General features: G+C 43.7%; 1 protein-coding gene across 1 annotated transcript in view; it reads left to right on the top strand.

The window, feature by feature from the left end:
• CLCN1 (chloride voltage-gated channel 1) overlaps positions 1-21,811 on the top strand; it is a 69,299-nt gene that overhangs the window by 21,582 nt on the left and 25,906 nt on the right. Inside the window, exons 2-7 of the mRNA XM_069866216.1 lie at positions 14,357-14,510; positions 15,062-15,193; positions 16,710-16,838; positions 16,942-17,075; positions 17,423-17,500; positions 21,337-21,415. Coding sequence (XP_069722317.1) covers positions 14,357-14,510; positions 15,062-15,193; positions 16,710-16,838; positions 16,942-17,075; positions 17,423-17,500; positions 21,337-21,415 — 706 coding nt within the window. The remainder of the gene's footprint in view (positions 1-14,356; positions 14,511-15,061; positions 15,194-16,709; positions 16,839-16,941; positions 17,076-17,422; positions 17,501-21,336; positions 21,416-21,811) is intronic.

Here is a 21,811-nt window from a genome sequence, read left to right on the forward strand (position 1 = left end):
TGTCCTTTTGTGCTTTCTTCATCTCTTACTGCCTCTGTGTTTATCTCTTAGAGCCTTTGTTACTATGAAGTACTCCTCCTTTTGTCACCTTACTCCTCTTCCTCCTTCAAATCTCCCCTTTTTTGTTTCATCTTTATAGCTTCTTTTGTCTCATAGCCTACCTTTTTATATTATCTCCTTCACAGCCTTATGGACCTCTTGGACTGAGTTCTCTTATGTACAAAATATTATTTTTTCTTTATTCTTAAATGGTTGCTTTTCTATCCTGCATGTATTGTTCTGAGTAACAATAACTCCACCTCCACAGATTCAGCTCCTTTCAGTCTGAGGTGCTAGAGGGCTCAGCATCACCATCTGCTGTAATGTCTGTATATGTAGTACTGGCGGCTGCTGAAAAATAGGCATTATGTTTCAGTCCAGAGAAGTCTGCATTCTGATGGTGGGCCATAAGGTTTATATACAATGAGGTCATGAAGTGGTCTAGATCTATTAGGATGAATCTACTAGAGAAACAAACAAACAAGAAGTTCTAGTATAAGCAGATGACTTAGAAGTCAGCATGATGTCTAATAATTGTGTGGGCAGGGCACACGGAACAACATTAAGCTTGTCACTGTTGATTAACAGCACCGGGATTTCAGGTGATAAATCTCCTGGAAAGGAGAAGTGTGAGTCTTCAATCGTACCTCCCCCGCTACTATCAGAACTTTCACCATAAAGGCAGTAAGACGGGAAGGCTAGGAATTATATTTCTGCATCCTGAAAAGCATTCAGGGGAAAAAAATTAATGCAGATAAAGGGAGACCTGAGAGAAAACTGAGAGGAAGGAGAAAAACAGATGACTGAATGGAGAAGAGACCCATCTTGGATGAGAGTTACTGGATCTTCTATTCTTTTCCCTCACATAGGACCCTAATTCGGGCTGTAGCTGTAGTTTCATCTGTCACGAAGATATCCTGCTTGAAGGGAGTACCACAGAGGCACACTTTGGAGTCCCTCTGGGGCCACAAAGGAAAAACTGGTGGATGAGCAGGTTGCACACCTTTCCTCTTGTGTGCTGTGAAGCAGTCCAGAAACGTTCAGCTGGAACCCTTGAAGAGGCTTAGGTGCACCTGAGGAGTCAAGCCATATGTACGGGCCAGTTGTGTTTGTGACTAATGCAAGATGGTTATTGCATCTTCCTTTTGTTTTTTACATTTTCCTCCTCTGCTGAGACTGTTTTTAATCTCTCAAGCAATACCAATACTACATAGCTGTGTCCTGGTAGAAAGGCAGACCTAGGCCTTGGTAGTAGAAAGCAGGACAGATGAGCAATAAAGAAAAAACAGAAAAAACTGTGGCAGGAAACTGTGGAAAAAGCATTAGGGGAGGTTTGACAGCAGTCCCTGGGCAGCAGTAGAAAGGCAGATCTTTTCAGGGTGTGCTCAGTATTCTGCACTTTTGGGATGCTGCTGATTTGAAAGTATGAATAAGACAATGGGTAGAGCTGGAACAACACCTTTCATTAGGACAGCTGTGCCAGCTGGAAAAGGTGGACAAGCTATTGGGTCTACATTTTTTTCTTCGAGTCTGAAATAGAAGCAGCAGATCACAAAGCAAATACAAGTTGAGAGCAGCTGCTTTTAATTTAACTAAACTACTGTCAGTGAGGCTGTGACACAAGATTATTAATACCTTGTGGAATAGAGAGGATGTTAATAGTGCCCAGAAGGCTGATAAAGTGCTTTCCTCCAAAGGGAAAGAGGGAGAGGGGTGATTTATAAACTGTGGATCGTGATAAGATCAGTGTTCAGAACACAAGAAATAATGTGACATAAATCCAGTATCTCTACAGCTGGCATATCTTTTGTCATAGACTTGCACAGTAGATTTCGGTTCTCAGTCTTCACCTTGGTAGATAATACCTGGGTACAGAGATCAGAGGCAGAGAGATTGTTTTATGAGAAGTGCTGCCCCACTGGGAATTATATAAATTCCAGGTTCAATTCTTGTTCAAGTAGCATTTATAGCTGTTTGGTGAATGTTGACTTTGAGGTCCTTCATGCTTTTAATTGACAAAGTGAGTGAGGCTGGGACCAGTCTGGAGACTGAGAGGGGCAGTTCTTGGAAGAAACCTTTCAGGACAGGATCATCTTATTTTAGGCTATACGCACATAATTATTTTCTGTGGAAATTCCACACCACTACCATACAAGACAGACAGTAGAGTTTGATTAGCTGGAAGTATGGCGTTCTTTTCTATACTGAAGCAATTTCTGTTATGCAGTCCTTGTGCCTCTTGAAAAACAAAAGCTAGTAGAGTGCACCTTTGAGTAAAGGTTGGCACTAGTTTTCTCTAGTGGCTGTGATGAGTGCTCTTCTCCAGGAAAGCACTGAAGATCTGGTGCTGTGTTACAGCTTTGAATTATGCTGGGGCTTCCTGTGGTTGGTCTTTAAGTGTTCTATACATGATACACAATTATATTCTATACAGTTTTTATATTTTATACACTATATAGTATATGCTGTGCATCACTTTTTGTGTAAGCCATAGTGACGTTGGACTTCCAAAAGCATCTCAGTAGATTGGGAGTAGTTAATGTCTTTATGATGAAAATGGGTGAGGTTATTCAAATGTTCTTCCATTATTTTCTAGCTGCAATCATTTAGAAGCTCATCTTAAAGGTGGTTCATTACAAGTTTTGTCCTGCTGGTGGGCCACAGTCTTCTTCCAGGAAATATTGCTTATTGACAGTAAAGGGAGTGCTGGTGAAAATGAACCAGGAGAGCCTATATGCTTTGAGGGAGCACTGATATTGCTTTTGTAAATATTGAGGACTTGCCTGGCCTGCCACCAGGTGTGGATTGTACAGACAACAATATCCATATGGATATTACTGATAATGGAAATCCATGTGGATATTACTGATAATGGATATCCATGTGGATATAGAAAGCAGAAACAGTGGAGGAGGTGGTTTATGAAGGAAATCATGTGTGTTTTCCTCTTGGAGACTTCCTTTGTACCTCACTCTTGAGGACCATGCAGACTGAGTGTGCTGGGTTTGTGTGGCAAGGTTTTGGGGGCGGGATGGGCACTGCAGGGCCAGCTTCTCTGAGAAGATGCTAGGAGATGTGGCCAGCTGGCTATGGGATGGACCTGCCTCTGGCCAAGGACAGGCCACCAGCGGCGGTGGTAATGCCTTTGTAATAGCATAATAAGGGAAGGGGGAAAATAGCGAGGTGGCAGTAGCAGAGAGGGAAGGTGCAGGGGGAGGCGTGGGCTTTCTCTCCTGCCTGTGGCTGGGTTGCCAGGGCTCAGTGGACTGGTCCAGCCTGGTGTGGCAGCAGAGAGAGGAGCAGGATGTGGGTGAAACAGCCCTACAGACACCAGATGTGAGAGAAGAAACTATGCAGGCACCAGATGCAAGGAAATAGCACTGCAGAGAACACAAATGCCAGTGAAGAAGGAGAGGGAGGAGGTGCTCCAGATGCCTGAGCAGAAATTCTTCTGCAGCCCATCAAGGAAACTATAGTTGAGTGAACTGTCGTCCTGTACCCCATGAGGAGTCCCGCTGGATGTCCACCTGCAGCCCTCAGAGAATCTGATGTTGGAACAGGTGGAGGCACCCAAAGGAGGCTGGGACTCCATGGAAGTCTGTGCTGGAGCAGGTCATGGAGGACTGCAGCCCACGGGAAGAACTCATGCTGAAGTTCATGGAGGGCTGTCTCCCATGGGAGGGACCCCAGGCTGGAGCAGGGGAAGAAAGTGAGGAGTCTTCCACTTAAGAAGGAAGGAGCGGCAAAGACAACATGTGAACTGACTGAAATCCCCATTCTCCATCCAGATACACTGCTAAGAGAGAGGAGGTAGAGAATTCAGGAGTAGATGTTAGGTCTGGGAAGAAGGGAAGGGTGGATGAAAGGTGTTCTTTGGGGGATTGGGTTTTGTTCCTCAGTATCTTGTTCTAGTTTTATTGGTGGTAGATTAGATAGCTATTTTTTCCCAAGTCAAATCTGTTTTGCGCATGACAACAATTGGTGAGTGATCTCTCCCTGTCCTTATCTCAAACTACAAGATTTGCCTTTGTTTCTTTGGATTCTCCTCCCTAGCTGGACTCAGAAGCGGGGAGGGATGAGTGAGTGGCTACATGGTTCTTAGCTGCCCACTGGGGCTAGCAACTGTGTGGCTTTTGTTTCCAGCTGGGGCTCAAACACACAACACTCAGAAAAAAGTAAAATGAGTTTCCAGAAGAAATGTTTTACAAGGGTCTGTAAAACTCTTCTGGATCCAAAAGAAGGATGCGTTACTTTACTCTCTCCCCCATTCTGCCTGCAAACCTCTTTTTCTGCAGTGTGAGAAACTTGGAAACTGTTATTCTGGAGAGATGATATGTGATAGGTGTGCAAGAGGAGGAAAAAGGAGTTAATAGCATCTCTTTAGTGACATTGTTTGAGTCATGTAGGGTCTTTTCTTGTACATAGTTTCTAGGATCTTGAACTCACTGCTCTTCATTAATTAGTAGCCATCAAAAGACATATGGTTAAAGGCAGCATAATGACAGTACTGGGAGGTATCTCTAGACCATTTTTCTGGAATGTGCTTCTAATTCCTGTCACTGGCTGGTAGCTCATAGGTGTCAGTTGAGCACGCTGCTTTTTTTTTGCCTGCCTGAGAAGCTAGTGGCAGAGTGGAGAGGAAAAGCTGTTGAATGCTCTAACCTGTGGAAAACTAAGCATCCAGGAGGATAAATTTCTGCATATATCCATAACTGAATACCCACAGAGCAATCTGAATCTCTGTTAAGGCTTGCTTCTTCTCTTGTGGACCATGGACTTAGAAAAACTGTGTCAGGACACTGAGTGTGCACACATCTCATCCTATCTCACAATAGTTGCCGGCATCTTTATGACTGTCGCTTAGTCTTTTCAACGCCTGGTATCTGGGGAGGAAACACGGAATCCCACTGAATTTTGTTATTTTGGCCGATATGACTTGCTCAGGGTTAGGAGACATGAAAGAGAGCTCCTAGATAATAATTTCTGCTTCCTCCTGTTTACTTTCTTCCTCTGTACTTCTAGCTCTATCTGTCTTATTGCCTTTTTTCTTCCCCTCCCCCTCTCTCCTCCTTCCCTCTCCTTCAGGAGTTCCCCTCTTGCTCACACCTGATATTCAATCCCAGCAGAGCTTGTGCCTTTTGCTGAGATCAGACACAGCACTGGGGAATCATGTGGCAGAGAAAGGTTGCTATAAATATAGTTAAACCCTGCAATCACTGTCATTGGGGAGGAAGGGGAGAAAGTGAGAGAGGCACAAGGAGGAGAAGGAGGAAGGACAGAGAGAAAGTGAGTGCAGGAACAAGACAAGTCACAGTGGTTTGAGCAGAGAAAGGAAGGAGGAAGCAGAAGAAAGTGCTCAGGCCACACTTTCGGCCAGAACATTATGTGGTTCTAGGTAAGGTCCAAACTGGCAGCTTCATTTCAACTGAGTGTCAGGAAGAGTAAAGGCCATGAGATCTCAGATCAAAGTCATCTTGGAGAGGTCGGGGGGGACCATAATATGCCTGTGTCTGCTTTGAGAAGTGCATCCATTACAGGACACCTTTGAAGGCAGGACATGAGGGGCACGGGGGCAACCTGCACTATGTGGGGAAACTCCCTCATCTGCCCATAGGTAGGGCTGGACAACTGGGACTTCTACCATAGAATCATAGAATCACCAGGTTGGAAGAGACCCACTGGATCATCGAGTCCAACCATTCCTATCAAACACTAAACCATGCCCCTAAGCACCTCGTCCACCCGTGCCTTAAACACCTCCAGGGAAGGTGACTCAACCACCTCCCTGGGCAGCCTGTTCCAGTGCCCAGTGACCCTTTCTATGAAAATTTTTTTCCTAATGTTCAGCCTAAACCTCCCCTGGCGGAGCTTGAGGCACAGGTCCCTCTGGGAGGACATAGACTCTTGGGGCTCCAAGAATAGTGCTGGTAGAACACATAAACCTGTCCATTCTCAGTCTGACCAGCTCTCCGCTTTGCTTGCTTCCCCACGATCCAGCACTATCACTGTTGTACTCCCATCCAGGAGTGCTATCAGCATTTTGAGTCAGGGTCATTTTCACCTACCATGGACACAAAATAGGTTACAATGAGCAAGCTGGGATAGGGAAAACCAGACAGATAATGTCTTTGTTACAGCAGAGATAAACTCCAACTGCCTTTAGCGTAATGGTGTTAAGTAGAGTAGAAGAGTGAATAAAACAAAAGGAAACAGTGACATGTATGGACAGTTCTCTATCAGCACAGCTGTATAGAAAAAGTCACGCAGAGCTCTGTTCCAACTTTTCTCTGACCAAAAAGCATAAACCATGCATGTATATTGATAATTTTGGTAACTCTTAGGGGAGCTGTAAGTGAGAGATTTTCTAATGCTTGAACTTGACCTGACTTTTGCTCTGGTTCATACAAGCAGTGATTCAGAAAAATATCTGGGACAGATACACTCTGCTTATGGCTTCTTGTTTCATTGTCCTCTGTATCTCCTCTACATCTTCTTTTGGTACAGCCTCCTGCAAAAAGGAGGTTTTACAGTAGAGTCCTGGTGTCTTATTTCCTACAGCTCTGCTCGGACTATGCTGACGTAAGAGAGCTTTACAGCAATGAAAGGTCCAGTCAAATGATGAGGGAGAAAGAGTGTGAATGTGAAATTCATACAAAGTGGATGTTTCTCCTTAGATGAATACAAATCCCCTTACATGAATACTTATATGAATGACTGGAGGATGAGGGAGGGGATAAAATAATCATCTGCTGAAGACTTCTGTGACTTAGTGATAGGAAAAAAAAGCCACAATTGCCACCAAGAAAAACTTTTCCAGAAGATAAACATCCCAATAAGGATTATATGTGCCACATAGCAGAAGATCAGAGAATCTGTTCTATGGCCATAGCCAGGAACTTCTCTTTTAAAACTGCTTAAAATATCTGAGAGTTTGCGAATGTCTCCTACACTAAACTCTTCCAAAACCACACCCTGGCTCATTTGGAAGAAGTAGCCCAAACTTGAAGGTGTCTGTGTAGAGGTCTAATTTGAGCAGTTTATGCTTTATTTATACTAAGGCAAGGCACCAGTCTAGATGCAGCAGTTACACTGACAGGGTGAGCATGGGGTGTGATGGGATGGACGGGCACATGCACCCAGCTGAACCTGAGCTCCAATCTTGGAATCACCACTTGGTGCTGAGTCCCAGCCCTGAGCCCAGCCTGGGGCAAGGGAAATTGTAGTGTACAGACTATTTCTCCAGAATATCTATGCACAAAACCAACCCAGTTCACATGTATCCACCCAATATACTAGTTCCATATATCTAAAACCACCCTCACTAGAAGGCGCAGATGACACAGGGAGGCAATACAACCCACCTCTGTGATCTTACTACACAGCACTGGAATGTCTCTGTTCTCAGCTCCAGAGGTAAGCTGGTCAATACACGTAGGTACACAACCTCACACACGAACAAACAGGCCATCAAATGCATTCCCATGCATATCTTCAGGCACTAATGTCCTCAAGCAAGCACACAAGCAAGCTGTATTTAGAGATTTACTAAAAAATACACCCTAGAAATAGTTTTACAGAAACAATCACATGAGTGTGTTCATTTGTATATGAAACTTCATATGCAGGCATGTTCAGTCAAAAACAGGCTTGCTTTGAATGTGTATATTTTGTTAGCTTTTCATACACATGTGGATAAAGTATAAATATGCATGCTAAAGTACATCTTGTAAAAACATTTACATTTTTGTTATCAGCATGGAAAACAACATACTGCACATGTTTTCATCCATTTCCATGCAGAGTAACCATTAAGATTTCTTTCCCAACTGTAACATCAAAAAAAAAACCCACCAGAAAGAGATTTTGGTTCTGTTGTGCCATTTTATTTCACTAACTGTTGCCTCCTGGTTTATGTGTAGGTTGGAAGCCATTTCACACTGGCTCTGTGATTTGCCTGGAATTACACAGACCCCAGAACAGCGAAATTTAGGTCTTTGCCCTGGTACCTTCGGACAACTGATGGTCAAAAAAACATATAGTGGTTAACAGAGAATAAATCATAGAGTCATAGAATGAGCTGAGTTGGAAGAGACCCACAAGGATCATTGAGTCCAACTCCTGCTCCTGCAGAGGACAACCCCAACATTCACACCATGTGTCTAAGGATGGTTCTTGAGCATTTTCAGGCTTGGCATTGCTACTTCCCAAGGGAGCATTTCCAGTGCTCTACCACACTCTGGGGGAAGAACTTTTTCCTAATATCCAACTTAAACCTCCCCTGGCAGATCTTCCTGCCGTTGCCTCAAGTCCTATCATTGGTCACTAGAGAAAAGAGATCAGTGCCTGATCCTCCTCCTTCCCTTGTGAGGAAGTAGTAAACTGCCATGAGGTCTCCCCTCAGTCTCTTCTTCTTCAGGCTGAACAGACCAAAAGACTTTAGTCTTTCCTCATACAGTTTCCCCTCTAAACCCTTCATGAACTTTGTAGTACTTCTCTGAATACTCTAGCTTTATGTCCTTCTTATACTGTGGTGCCCAAAACTGCACACAGTACTTGAGGTGGGGCCGCACTGGTGTGGAGTAGAGCTGGACAATCATCTCCTTTGACCAGACAGCCATGCCATGCTTGATGCACCCCAGGACATGGCTGGCCATTTTGGCTACCAGAGCAAGATATTGCCTCACGTTCAACTTGCTGTCAACCAGAATCCCCAGATCATTTTCAGCAGGGCTGATCTCCAGCCCCTCGCTCCCCAATCTGTATGTATATCCAGGGTTGCCATGTCCCAGGTGTAAAGTCTGGTACTTGCTCTGTTAAACTTTATGCAATTGGCAATTGCCCAGTGACTGGTGATTGCCCAGGTCTCCAGTTTGCCCAGATCCCTCTTCAGGGACTCTGCCCTCAAGAGTGTCAACATCTCCCCTCAGTTTCATTTTGTTGATTATCAATCCTGCATTCAGATCATTTATGAAGATGTTAAAGAGTACTGGCCTCAAGATGGATCTCCGTAGAATCCCACTAGTGATTGGTCACCAGCCTGAAGTAACCCCATGTATTATAACTCTTCGAGCCTGACATATCAGCCAATTGCTCATCCATTGCATTATGTGTTTATCCAGCTGTATGCTGGACATTTTGTTTAGGAGTGTACTCTGAGAGACACTATCAAAACCTTACTGAAATCCAGAAAGATTACATCAGCTGGTTTCTTTGGTCAACTAGGTGGGTAACCTTGTCATAGCAAGAAATTAAGGTTCTCAGGTATGACCTTCCCCTTATAAAACTGTGGTGGCCAAGTTCAATGACTGAATTGTCCTTTAGGTGTTTATCACCAGCTCCCACAATAATCCTCCCCATAATCTTACCAGGCACCAAAGTGAGACTGACAGGCCTTTGGTTACTGGGGTCATCCCTGCTGCCCTTCTTGAAGACTGGGACAACATTTGCCAGCTTCCAGTCAATTGATACCTCTCCAGATTCCCAAAAACATTGACAAATCATTGAGAGAGTTCCCACTATGACATCAACCAGCTCTTTAAGTACCCTTGGACGATAAAATAATAATAGTAGGATAATGCTAGTAATACATACATAATTTTGGACAATTAAGGTAACAATAGATATATGATAGATTATGTAACATACATTGATAAAAATATACTTTCTCTTAGACTGTAGGATTTTGTATTGTTTTCTTGCTGCATGAGAAAACAGCTACAGCTGCTGAAGTAATTAGAAGCTGTGTTATTTGTGATAATAGAAGGGGTGTTCATGGCATAGAGCTCACTCAGCAATACACAGGTGTAGTGGGAGGAGTGTGTAATAAGTAATGCGGTAACATAGAATAACAGACTTACAGAAAGATGTAGGTAGGACGGGCCTCTGGAAGTCTCTAGCCCAAGCCCCTGCTCACAGCAGAGCTGACTCCAAAGATAGATCAGGTTGTCCTGAGCATGTTCTGAATATCTCCAAGACTGAAGATTCCCTAGCCACTCTGAGCACCTGTTCCGATATTGAACCACCCTCAAGAAGGAGTGGATGGGCATGTTTCCTTTTGCATGGACTTTGCTGTCTTGCAAGTTACACCTTTTTCCATTTGTCCCTTACTGTGACCCTCTGAGAAGTCTCACTCTGATGTTTCTGTCCAGCCTCCCACTTCCTTCAGGTAGTGGGACTGCTGTTGGCCCTCCCCTTTGCCTTCTGTTCTTAGAGGTCTTTTCCAACCTATAAGATTCTGTGATTCTTCAGGAAGAACTATTATTTTGTTGCTGCCTCCCACATGTGCTTCATTGGCTCTATGTCTAAGTAGTTGAGCCTAGACTTTTTACTGTCATTTAAATTTACTTATGAATTGAGTTCAGGGAGGTTTCGCCTTTGAGACCAAATACAGCTACTGTTTTATGATCCATCAGGAAAAAAAAACCCAAAAGATCTAAAGAAGATCATTTGGGGAACAGCTGAATGGCTACAAGGCAGGAGTGAAAGGTATGCTTAATAGAGCTTATCAATGACCAAGAGTAGATTAAAGTCAGTATACACTGATAGTGCTAAAGGAAGGGATTTCAGGGCTGGAATATGCTGTGGAGAACATATTGTTCAGTCTGAATGGCGTAGGAAATAGCTTAGGCTTTGGATGGCAAGAGAAGGGTAGTTTTATGCAAATGCTGGGTTCTGAGAGAGTATCTCCCAGAAAAGTCTTGAGATTGTGGTGCTGTTTTCCCCCTGAGACAGCTTTTCCTCCATTACTCAAACAATGAAACATCCCCATCTTTTTTTGAAAGATAAACCCTGCTGTCTTACAGTTAAACATTAATGAAGGCTTCCTTCCTGATAATGAACTTTGCCCTGGTTGTGCTTTTTCCCTGGATGTTTTCCCAAGGGTCCCCCCCACTTTAGCAACACTTATACCTTCAGTTGGTTTTGCATCATTATGTTATCACTCAGCATTTAGCCAAGCTAGGCATGATAGTACCTTTTCTGGCTCAACCCGTTAGGTGGTTATTGATATCTTTTAAAATTCTCTCCACTTTTTCTGATGCTCTTGTGATAGAGACAAGGGAGGGAGCATCAGGAGAAGAAACAGTCTAAGTCCTATTGTGTTGTACTTTTAGTTTTATATGTCTTCCAATGGAGTGGATATTTCTTGCCTAACCTAATATTGCTTTAAGGTCATCCTCTGATTTCTGGATTCTCTCTCTGTCCCACGATCTTCTACCATTTTAAATAGCAACAAAGACCTGCAGAAGCAAAGCATGTGTATGAAGCATTCTTCAAGTTAGTTAAGATAACTTGTTCTCCAGGACAGAACCTTCACTTTTGTGTCCAGACACCAACTCCTTTTTACCCCACATCCTGAATGCACCATTTTCCAGCCAGCCAGAAGCAGTGAACTAGGACACCGTATGAGGATTTTACTGTTCATACTATTATACTATCATATGTTCCAACTGGGCAGATGGAACATTCGTATTTGAACATCGTGCCTGGCACAACTTTGAGTTCATAGTTTTTATTAAGGTATATTTGATATAAACCTATCCCTCATGAACATGTAAACATTAGCTGAGGTGATCTGAAGATGCATTTGTCTAAAATCTGCTAGTACTTGGCATTTCTGACTGAAATAAAAAAAGCTGGGCACAGAAGGAGCCGTCTGCTATTTAGGACTGGATTCTGTATGTGACAGCTTACCTTCTATATGAAGTTCTTCAACCTGATGTTTCACTGCCCTGTCTGTATTATGGGGTTCAAAGCATGGCCAACCTCACAGCAAAGAGTTTGTTTTGCTTAATTGTCTGGAGTGTGTTGGTAATCATGTGTCTAATAATTACATTAAATTTTTCAGCTTCCAATACAGTGATGAATTGAAGAATACTTTCAGATGTTCAGACAAGGTCAATTTGTTTAAGAGACAACAGATTAGCCGCCTTAAGAACAGGATGATTTAAAAAACTGAGATTTATGTTCTGGGAAAAAAACAGTAGCATTTTTGAAGGGAGCTATTGCATATTGTTCAAGTGTCTCTTCCACTCAGAATCTTCAATCATATTTGTTATGTGGACAGCTGGGCTGAGACCAATGGGACGAGGTTTAACAAGGCCAAATGCTGGGTCCTGCACTTGGGGCACAACAACCCTATGCAGTGCTACAGACTAGGAGAAGTCCGCCTGGAAAGCTGCCTGGAGGAGAAGGACCTGGGGGTGTTGGTTGACAGCGACTGAACATGAGCCAGCAGTGTGCCCAGGTGGCCAAGAAGGCCAATGGCATCTTGGTGTGTATCAGAAATGGCGTGACCAGCAGGTCCAGGGAGGTTATTCTCCCCCTGTGCTCAGCACTGGTGAGACCGCTCCTCAAATCCTGTGTTCAGTTCTGGGCCCCTCACCACAAGAAGGATGTTGAGGCTCTGGAGCGAGTCCAGAGAAGAGCAACAAAGCTGGTGAAGGGGCTGGAGAACAGGCCTTATGAGGAGCAGCTGAGAGAGCTGGGGGCTGTTTAGCCTGGAGAAGAGGAGGCTGAGGGGAGACCTCATTGCTCTCTACAACTACCTGAAAGGAGGTTGTAGAGAGGAGGGTGCTGGCCTCCTCTCCCAAGTGGCAGGGGACAGGACAAGAGGAAATGGCCTCAAGGTGCACCAGGTTAGGTTCAGGCTGGACATCAGAAAAAAAAATTCACGGAGAGGGTCATTGGGCACTGGAACAGGCTGCCCAGAGAGGTGGTTGAGTCACCATTCCTGGAGGTATTTAAGAGACAGGTGGAAGAGGTGCTAAGGGGCATGGTTTAGCGATTGATGGGAATGGTTGGACTCTATGATCTTGTGGGTCTTTTCCAATCTAGTGGTTCTGTGATTCTGTGACTCTGTAATTAATTTGTAGAGTACTGAAACAGGTTCTCAGCAAAGCAGGGAAATTTCCACTCTTCGAGGTGTTTAGGAGTTGCCTAGACAAGGCAGGCAGCCTGATCTGGCTTTGGAGTTTGCATGCTATGAGCAGAGGCTTGGACTAGAAACTGGAAACCTCCAAAAATGTCTTCCAGTGTTAATCTTGCTGTGAGTCTCTGAGTCTATTTGATCTCAGGGGAACAGAAGCAACACCTGTGTCACTTCAAAAGGAGGAGACACGAAGCTGTCAAATAGAATTCTCCTAAGTGCTTGGTAGTGCTTTATATCTTTTATATGTCTTGTCATTCTCCAACTGAAGTATCTGATTTTGCTGATCAAAGCATTGCTCGCTCTCTTCCTGGCCCTCAAAAAATCTTAGAGAAGCAGATGTTGTGCTGGGGAGGAAACAAAGGACCTTTTAGCAGATGGGAAGTACCAAGATCACAGGTCACGCATCAGGTGGTAACCTGACATTAAGTAAAGCTGAAGATGGTTCATTGAAGAACATATGAGGAGAGGATTATTTTCTGTTTCTCAAATGCATACATTCCCCACCTTTACTCTGAAAGAGTGAGGTGGGCTAGCTGCTCTTCAGGGAATCTGATAAACGCAGGGTCACAGTCAACAATCCTTCAAGCTCCCTTGAGATCTCTCTGTTGACAAGAAGGCACAACTGCCATGTCTACTACAGATCCATATATGAAATGTCATTGGTAAGCACGTGACTGGTTCTGAATTGCATGTAACCAATTACACTTCAAGTTCAGTGTCTGAAGACAATGATTAGGTAGTTGGGAAATTCAGAGGAATTGTATACAGTCAGGACTTAATAGGAACCTTTAGGTAAATAATGGAAGGAGGTTTGCGGTACCCTGTGATATTTCTGAGCTGATGCTGCTTCTATTCCTCTGCAGGCACCACTAGTGGCTCTGTGCCCTATTAAGCATTCCTTGCCAGCAGGAGGAACAGATGCAGGACATTGCTGCAGCCTCTTTGATAGTGTAATACCTCTCAAAGCCTTCAGAGATATTTTACAGTGCTGTTGAAATCTATGAGACAGCTCTGAGGGTGGCAGCCTCATGTGAACTGTTCGACCTTCTTTTGTACCTCCAGAAAAATTGCTCAGTCTCTTCAGACCACAGCCAGCTCTTTCTCAGGATGTTAAGAAAGCAATTAATATTCCGTGATAATATTTGGTACCAACAAAGGGGAGGTGAAAAGATATTTGAGAAATTTGGTACAAGGAAACAGCAAGAGGGGAAAACTAAAAAAAAAAAGAAAAAAAAAAGAGAGCTGTATCAGTCTGAGAGTTTCTGTGTCCTTGCTTGGGTACATTTGGTTCTGCACCTCAGACTGTTCATAGTTATCTTTAATGCTATTTGAGAAGGAGCATTTGCATTACCTTTTCATTTTGATCTCTCTTGCTTTCTGCCTCTCTAGCTTTATGGCCAATACACAGACCAGATAACCAGCTTTCCAGAGAAGGAAGCAGCAAAACTACTGAATAAGAAGCAGGTCCAAAACAACTATGAAAGACCCCTGAAACGTGACAGTCAAGTAGAGATCAAAGAGGAGCACTATTCCAAGTGTCAAGGTAGGGGCAATTCATCTTTCACGGACCTTATTGAGAAGATATTATGACCAGATATTGAGAAGGCCAGCCAGAGAGATGAAATTTAAGCAAGGCAAAAAGATAAGAAAATTGTGACTGGAGAGAAGCAGGGAAGGAAAGAAAAGGAATGACAGTGGATCAAAAGGACATTTTCATGGGAGCTAGGAAGGGCCAAGATCAGTTTGGAAAAAAAATACAACAGTCCTAAGTCAATCATTTTTGATTGACACAATGAGTCTCTGTAACAGGAGGAAAAGGACTGTCTTGTGTCAGATTTTTGTTGCCAGTGCACAAAATGTTAAATTCCACCTTGTCTCCCACACCGCTTTTAAAAAAGAACAATGGTATAAGATTTTGCAGGACTGTATGAGAGACAGATGAGTACCAATCCTTCAACCAATCTTTCAATATGAAACTTATGATGCTTACAAAGAAATCCTTACTGTGGTCAGTTCTTAGCATAGGAGAGTAGAGACCGTCACAGGCTTCATCTATGTTCCATCAGTTTCTCTGGTTCACTCTTCCCTCCACAGACTGTGCTAGACGCGTCCAGAAATACGTTACCAAGAAGCTTGGAGAGGACTGGATTTTCTTGGTTCTGTTGGGTCTGGTCATGGCGTTGGTGAGCTGGGGAATGGATTATGCCAGTGCGAAGAGCTTACAGGGTGGGTGCCGTTCAGGTGTTGCAAAGGCACACTGTAAATTACGTGAATGTTTTACAAAACCCGGTGGCCAATGTCCCATCCTCACCCTTCACTGCCTGCGAAGTTTGAAGGACTTGCAACATAGTAGAGGAAAGGTCAACAAGGGGCAGGTTCTTTAAAGGGTTGTAAAGGAAAAATTTACACGGAAGCAGGCAGAAATAAAGGATATGTATGTGATGAGTCAAAGACAAACCGTTTTTTTTTACTTTTCCCTCCTGCTGCCTCGAATACATAGAGGCACATGGAAGTGATATTTCTTCCTGTTTTATTGGTTCCCATCCTTCCCAGGAATACTAAGCACATCAGGGATTGGGAGGGGAAGGGGCACTTAGATGCCCTCCTGACACCATTTCTGCTTTTCACTTCATTATTGTTCTTTCTAATTATTATTTATGCAGTGCCTTGCAGTTTTGTGCTATCTGGCCACATAGCACTCCCTCCTTAGGCCCTTTTCACAAAGTTCTAATCACGGCCTTATGTCACTTCCCTGCATTTTTCCTGTGGTCCCTCTCCCCTTTGCCAATTACAACAATTACAAGACCTTTCAGTCCCCCTGCTCCCATCTCAGTGCACACACACAGCATTGCCCACATCCTGTTAGCTGCACTGTTCCTTTGTCTTTACCCTCAGTGTCCCAGTCCTGACCTGCACACACACACCAGCCCTTTCCTCTCAGCACTCTTGGCTGCTGGTGTCCACTAGACACTGCAGTTCCTCAAAGCTCCTGATATTTGTTCAGCCCAGTGTTCCTCCCTATACAGCCCCCTCATCTACCAGTGTCTTCCAGTCTCAGAATGCCCCTGCCCTTTGCAGTCCCCGCAGCGGTGTCTTTTGGGGTTTTTTAATTTAATTTTTAATTCTTAACTTCCTGCAGTGTGGGTAGCCAGCTCAGGCAAAGATGAACTGCACGGGCATTGCAGTTCAGTTTAGATTCTCAGCAGTTTGTGCTGTTGTACCAGGCTGAGCAGTGGCACGACTGCTATTTTAACACCTGGCAGAGCTTCCCCTCATGCTGCTGCTCTAAAAGACAAAAAATAATCAGAGCTTTTAAGATAGTTTTCATGAATGAGTGACTTTTTATGTGATTGAGATGGAGGTGAGGGCACTAGCTATTAGCAGACCATTTTATTGTGCTTCAGGACTCAAGTAAGGCCCTCGGGCTGCCAAACAAAAAGACCCTATACAGGTATTCGTCCTCACAACTGCATGTAACACACCTCTTCTAATGCCATATTCGATCACGGGTATTTATAGTGCCTAAGAATAAAGAGCCATTTCTATCCATTCCTAAGAATGCCTGTTTTATTTGTGAACTTGTATTTAAAATGTAGCAAGGCTTGTCATGAGGACTTCAGGACAGCATTTCTCAGGGAGGTTTAGTATGGGCAGGTTTAACAAGTATGTGATTCTTTGATGTATACTGACCTGTTTGGAGCAGCTGTGGTTACTGACAACTTCTTTGTTTGTCTGTCTACAGCCTACAAGTGGATGTACAGAGAGCTGCACCCGAATATTCCTATGCAGTATCTGGTGTGGGTCGCATTCCCACTTGTTCTTATTCTGTTTGCGGCTATTTTCTGCCACCTCGTCTCTCCACAAGCTGTTGGTGAGGGCAGAAGGCATGGCAAGATCTGGTTTTGTTTGTCTTGTTTTTCTTAGCCCATTTGCCTGCAGGTTTTGTTCATCCTGTGATTTGACGTCATTTTCAGGGTCTGGAATCCCAGAACTCAAGACCATTATGAGGGGAGTGGTTCTCAAAGAATATCTCACTCTCAAAGCATTTGTGGCCAAAGTTGTGGCCCTCACAGCTGGGCTTGGAAGCGGCATGCCTGTGGGGAAAGAGGTAAATATTGTTGTTTTCATGTGCAGAAGTGGACAGGGTCTGGGAGGTGGGAGGCATTGTTTGTGGAAGAAGAATCAATAAATGTTTTCTTTGTTTTTTCCACCATTCCTCTTCTCAAAGCCCTACTATTTCTGGTAACACTTGGCCATTTTCCTTCCGCTTCAAAAGGCTTGATATAGAAAACATTAAAGAAACCAAGTCGGGTAGTCTTTGGGAAGGGAAAAAAAAAAAAGATTGGAGGATTGGCTGAAATGGGCAAAGAGAAATGATGAGATCTGCAATGGCTAAGTGGTTGTCAGTAACCAGAGGGTAATCCTCTCTGATTTCCTTCTCCTCTTCTCTTGAAGGGTCCCTTTGTGCATATTGCCAGTATCTGTGCTGTAGTACTCAGCAAGTTCATGTCAATCTTCTGTGGTGTGTATGAGGTAAGACACGCCTCTGTACACACTCTTCTATCGGCTGAACTCCTAAGATACATAGGATAGTATTGATAGATAGCAAAACATGAAAGAAACATATGGATTGAAGTTCACTGTACTGCTATAGAGCAGAAAAATACAAGCCAAAGAAAATGGTAGTGAAAGGTCATATATGCAGTGAAATAACTGCAGGACCATCAGTTACCTACCAAGGACACAGAGCTCGATTAGGAAAATGTATTTGACAAGTTTTCAGTCTCAAGATGCTGATACCTTTGCAATGTGATCGTTGCCTGTATAAAAATGTAGCTGCAGGCAAAGATCAATTTGTCTTTGGGCCAAATTTATACAGCATTGCTAATTATAGGCACTGACACTGTCTCTAGGCTTTTGCTGTCACAGAACAGCCTCTGCAGGCTGATCACAGTATTGACTAGTTGTATTAAAAAATCTATTAACTGCATACATAGCTGAATATAGGAACGGCTTTATGTACAGGTTCTTAGCAGAAACTGGCTGTGTAATACAACAATGGGAAGTGCTGTTCTACTTGAGTAGATCCTGTCTGTGCATAAGGACCAGATGTCACTGCTGAAGACCAGCTGACAGTACTAAGGACTGCACTAAAGTGTGTAGAGCCTGCTACATGTAATAGCAATGGCTGAATCTGCTGCTGGCTGTTGCTTTGTTTCGTTGTTCTGGATCCTAACCCCCTGGCTTTGCTCCCTCTAACCCTAGCATGCCCTTCTCTGGCTGCACTCTCTGTTACAGAATGTGCATAGGCAGTTCGACCTCCTGGTGGCGGCTTGCGCAGTTGGAGTTGGATGTTGCTTCAGGGCTCCTCTTGGAGGCAAGTGTTTTCCTATATGTGACATTTAACGTGCAACTGATTTAGCCTCTTGCTGTGAGATTTCCTGCTCTCAGGAAAGGTTCTCCACAGATACGTCTCCACTCCAGCATCACAAGATCTTTCTTTTCACATGTAAGTGGTGTGAGTAAAAGAAAGAGAAGGTTATAGAGAAAGTGATACCTGTTAATTTGCTGATTTCTAATGATTAAGCTTGTTCAGTCCCTGCTTGCCACGGATGTTGTTCAGAGAAGGGCTGTCCAGAAAATCAATAAGGATTGAGTAGAAAACAGAAGTTTAAAACAAACCCCATAACCTTCATACAATGAGTAGCAACATCTAAGGGCCGGAGATGATGGTAAGTATGACAGGAAGTGATAATGTGAACAGTAAACTACTAAACAAATACTTTAGCAGTGGTCTGGGGAACAGAAATATCAGTGTGTAAAGTTTTGAGCTCCCGATATGAGAGATACAAAGGGCCAGTAAGATGGCTGGGAATCACGGTGTAGAAGGAAAAGCTAAGGAAGCAGGATTTTCTCAGCCTAAAGAGGGATGGTCTAACTGTCATCAACCACCTAAAGGGGGAATTTAATGAAGATGGACCCAGGCTCTTTTCAGAGCAGCACAGTGCAAGGGGCAACAGGCACAACTTGCAACACGGGAAATTCTGGCTTTGAAAGGAACATATGTTCCCCTCCTCCAGGGGTGGTTCAGCACAGACGCATAGAGGGTCCAAGGAATCACCACTCTTGGAGATGTTCAGGGTTCACCTGGAGAAGAACCTGTCCTAGCCTTGGAATTAGCAGAACCCTGAGCAGGGAGGAGACACCTCACATGGTCCCTTCCCACTTTTCTATCATCCCTCTGTGAGGGCAAATGTGGGAATTTTTCTCTGCCCCCTCATATTTGTACTAATCTTCTGATTTATGAAATTTCCTTAAACAGTACATGTGCCAGATGCACACGGTAACTTCAGCCTAAAACAGGACAGTGAAAGGACAAGAGACAACAGGCACAACTTGCAACAGGGGAAATTCTATCTATGCATAAAAAAACATTTCTAGCATTGCCCCAAAGATGTTTGAACATGGCACAGGTGTCAAGAGCAGCTGAGGAATCTCCATCCTTGGAGATGTTCAGGGTTCACCTGAGCACTTGATCTAACTTTGATGTTAGCCCAGCTCTGAGCAGAGAGTTGGAGAAGCAGCAGAGGTACCTTCCAGACTAAAATTTGCAGTGAGTTTGTGGTAACGTTGTAGTACAGGAACAAACTGAAAGTTATTGTAGCTTTTGTAGCCTACTTGTATTCCTTTTCTGGATTCACACTGAATTGCTGAATGTGATTTCCATTACTTGGGAGTCATGTAATCTTTAGCTGACCTTAGTCTAGGATATAACTTGCAACTTCATATTACACTCTTCATGGTGAAAAACTTCTTCGGGGTGTTGCTGATGAACACCACCTTTTGTGTTCATGAGGAACCCTCAAAAAATATATGAAGAGCCAATACAGCCCTTGACAAGCAAAAGGTACCTAGCCTACTTTTTCTGAGTGTACTCTGGTACTCTTAGCTTATCTATTTGTTTCAGTCTATCTGGCCACTCCTGTGCCATTACACAGCACCAGCACTCTGACCCAGTGAGGAGTTCTGGGAGGTGTCGTCTGTTGCAGGCTGTTCTCAGTGGTAGCTGTAGGTGTCTCCATGTCATTCTGTTCTTCAACACTGTCCCATCAGGCTTTGTGCCCTCAAACAAGTCTAATTATCTCTCTCCATACTGCACTCATGTCACATGTACCCTCGATTTCAAGCTGGTGGGCTATGGTACAACCCTCCCACTATTCCAGATGCTTTGAACTGAACCTCATCCCTGTTCTGTATGTGATTATGCTTTAAGACCGCAGAGGAACTAATAGGGCCCAGAGGTTACCTAGGAAAAGCTGTGGATAAGGACACGTTATTCTGGGTCAAGGAATGGTCTATGGCCCTTTTTTGTTGGATTGTGCAGAAGCAGCCTTGAGACATCTCTTGGTCAAAGCTCTATCAAACACCTGCTGAGGTAAACAAGAACTCATGGCTCCGTTCTGGCTTTAGAATTCAGCCTGGCCACTCAGATTCCCACTATAACATAGCACCACAGTTTCTCAAAACTCTTATGGGAGATCTAACAGGATATTTTGGGAAAAGATGATAGCAGAGAGTACCAAATACACAGGCTTTCAACACTGGTCTGTTACACACCACCTAGGATTTAGGTTTTGTTTTATTTTATTGTGAATATCTGCTCACCTTTCACCATTCTCAGGCAATTCAGGGCCAAATCTTGGAGAAAGAGTGGAAGTGTGTTTTCTCCCTTTCTACAGCTCCATGTCTTCTGAAACTGTCTCAGGAGAGATTCTACCTTTTAAACCTTCCAATTCCCTTTATTATCATGATTGTTTTCACCTGGACAGTACAATGCTTTACTAGGTGAGCTGTTACCCACTCACCTACCTGGGAGGAGAGAACCTCTAGTATGTGTCCACACTCAGTTCTGGAAATGCACATGCCTTGTGCACATAGAATAACAGGGTGGCTTTTTTGAGGCATTTTTTGGCACACGTGTATCCTGAGATGCCCTGACAAAGTGAAAAAGAGATTGAGTAAAGTAAAACATACTTATGTGCCCTCTATCCCCTGGAGGATTTTCCATGAGACATTTCTTTGGCAGTGACAGAAGTGTACATGTGCCAATGAAAGCTGAGATGCTGCCCTCTTCACATGTCTTTAAGATGCAATTCCAGCTATATACCTGTCTTGTGCCAGGTATATGTTTTGAATATTTCGAAGCCATCCAGAAAAGAGAAGTAAAATAAATATAGCTATAACTCTGAGACTGGTGACAGAGGTGGGTGACAGCATGTGGCTGTAACTGCCAGTTTTGTTACTCACTCTCTGCTTCCTTTCCTTCTTTCTCCTGTTTGTCTGTCTCTCTTTGTCTCTTTCACCAGTAGCAGCCATATTATTACACAGATGTCCTGACTGTGGGTTGCGCTGTGGGGGTCGGCTGCTGCTTTGGGACACCACTTGGAGGCAAGTGGCTGTTCTGTTTCCTTTTTCTCAGGTACCTAAATCCTCTCCTGCCTAGTCCTCTTCTCCTCTCCCCATTTCCTGCACCATATTTTTTATCTATCATCTACTTCGAATAAAGAAGCTTGCCCTTAGCATTGCCAGCCTCCTCAGCATTTCTGACACAGTCTTTTTAATTTTTTTCCACATGCTTTCAGCCTTCTGAGGCAAGATGGAAACACTCTCTAGAACAATGGTCTCCAAACTGGTGTGTGTGTACCCCAGGGGGTGCACAAGACGATCCATTAGGGTGCGGGAAAAAAATATTGGAATTTGATTTTTTAAAAAAATAAAATTAAAAAAAAAAGAAATAAATTAAACTTCATTAGTGTTCAGTATATGTATTGGCAGTATGGCCAC

The sequence above is a fragment of the Phaenicophaeus curvirostris genome, chromosome 1 (assembly GCF_032191515.1).
Source record: "Phaenicophaeus curvirostris isolate KB17595 chromosome 1, BPBGC_Pcur_1.0, whole genome shotgun sequence".
Lineage (NCBI taxonomy): Eukaryota > Metazoa > Chordata > Aves > Cuculiformes > Cuculidae > Phaenicophaeus > Phaenicophaeus curvirostris.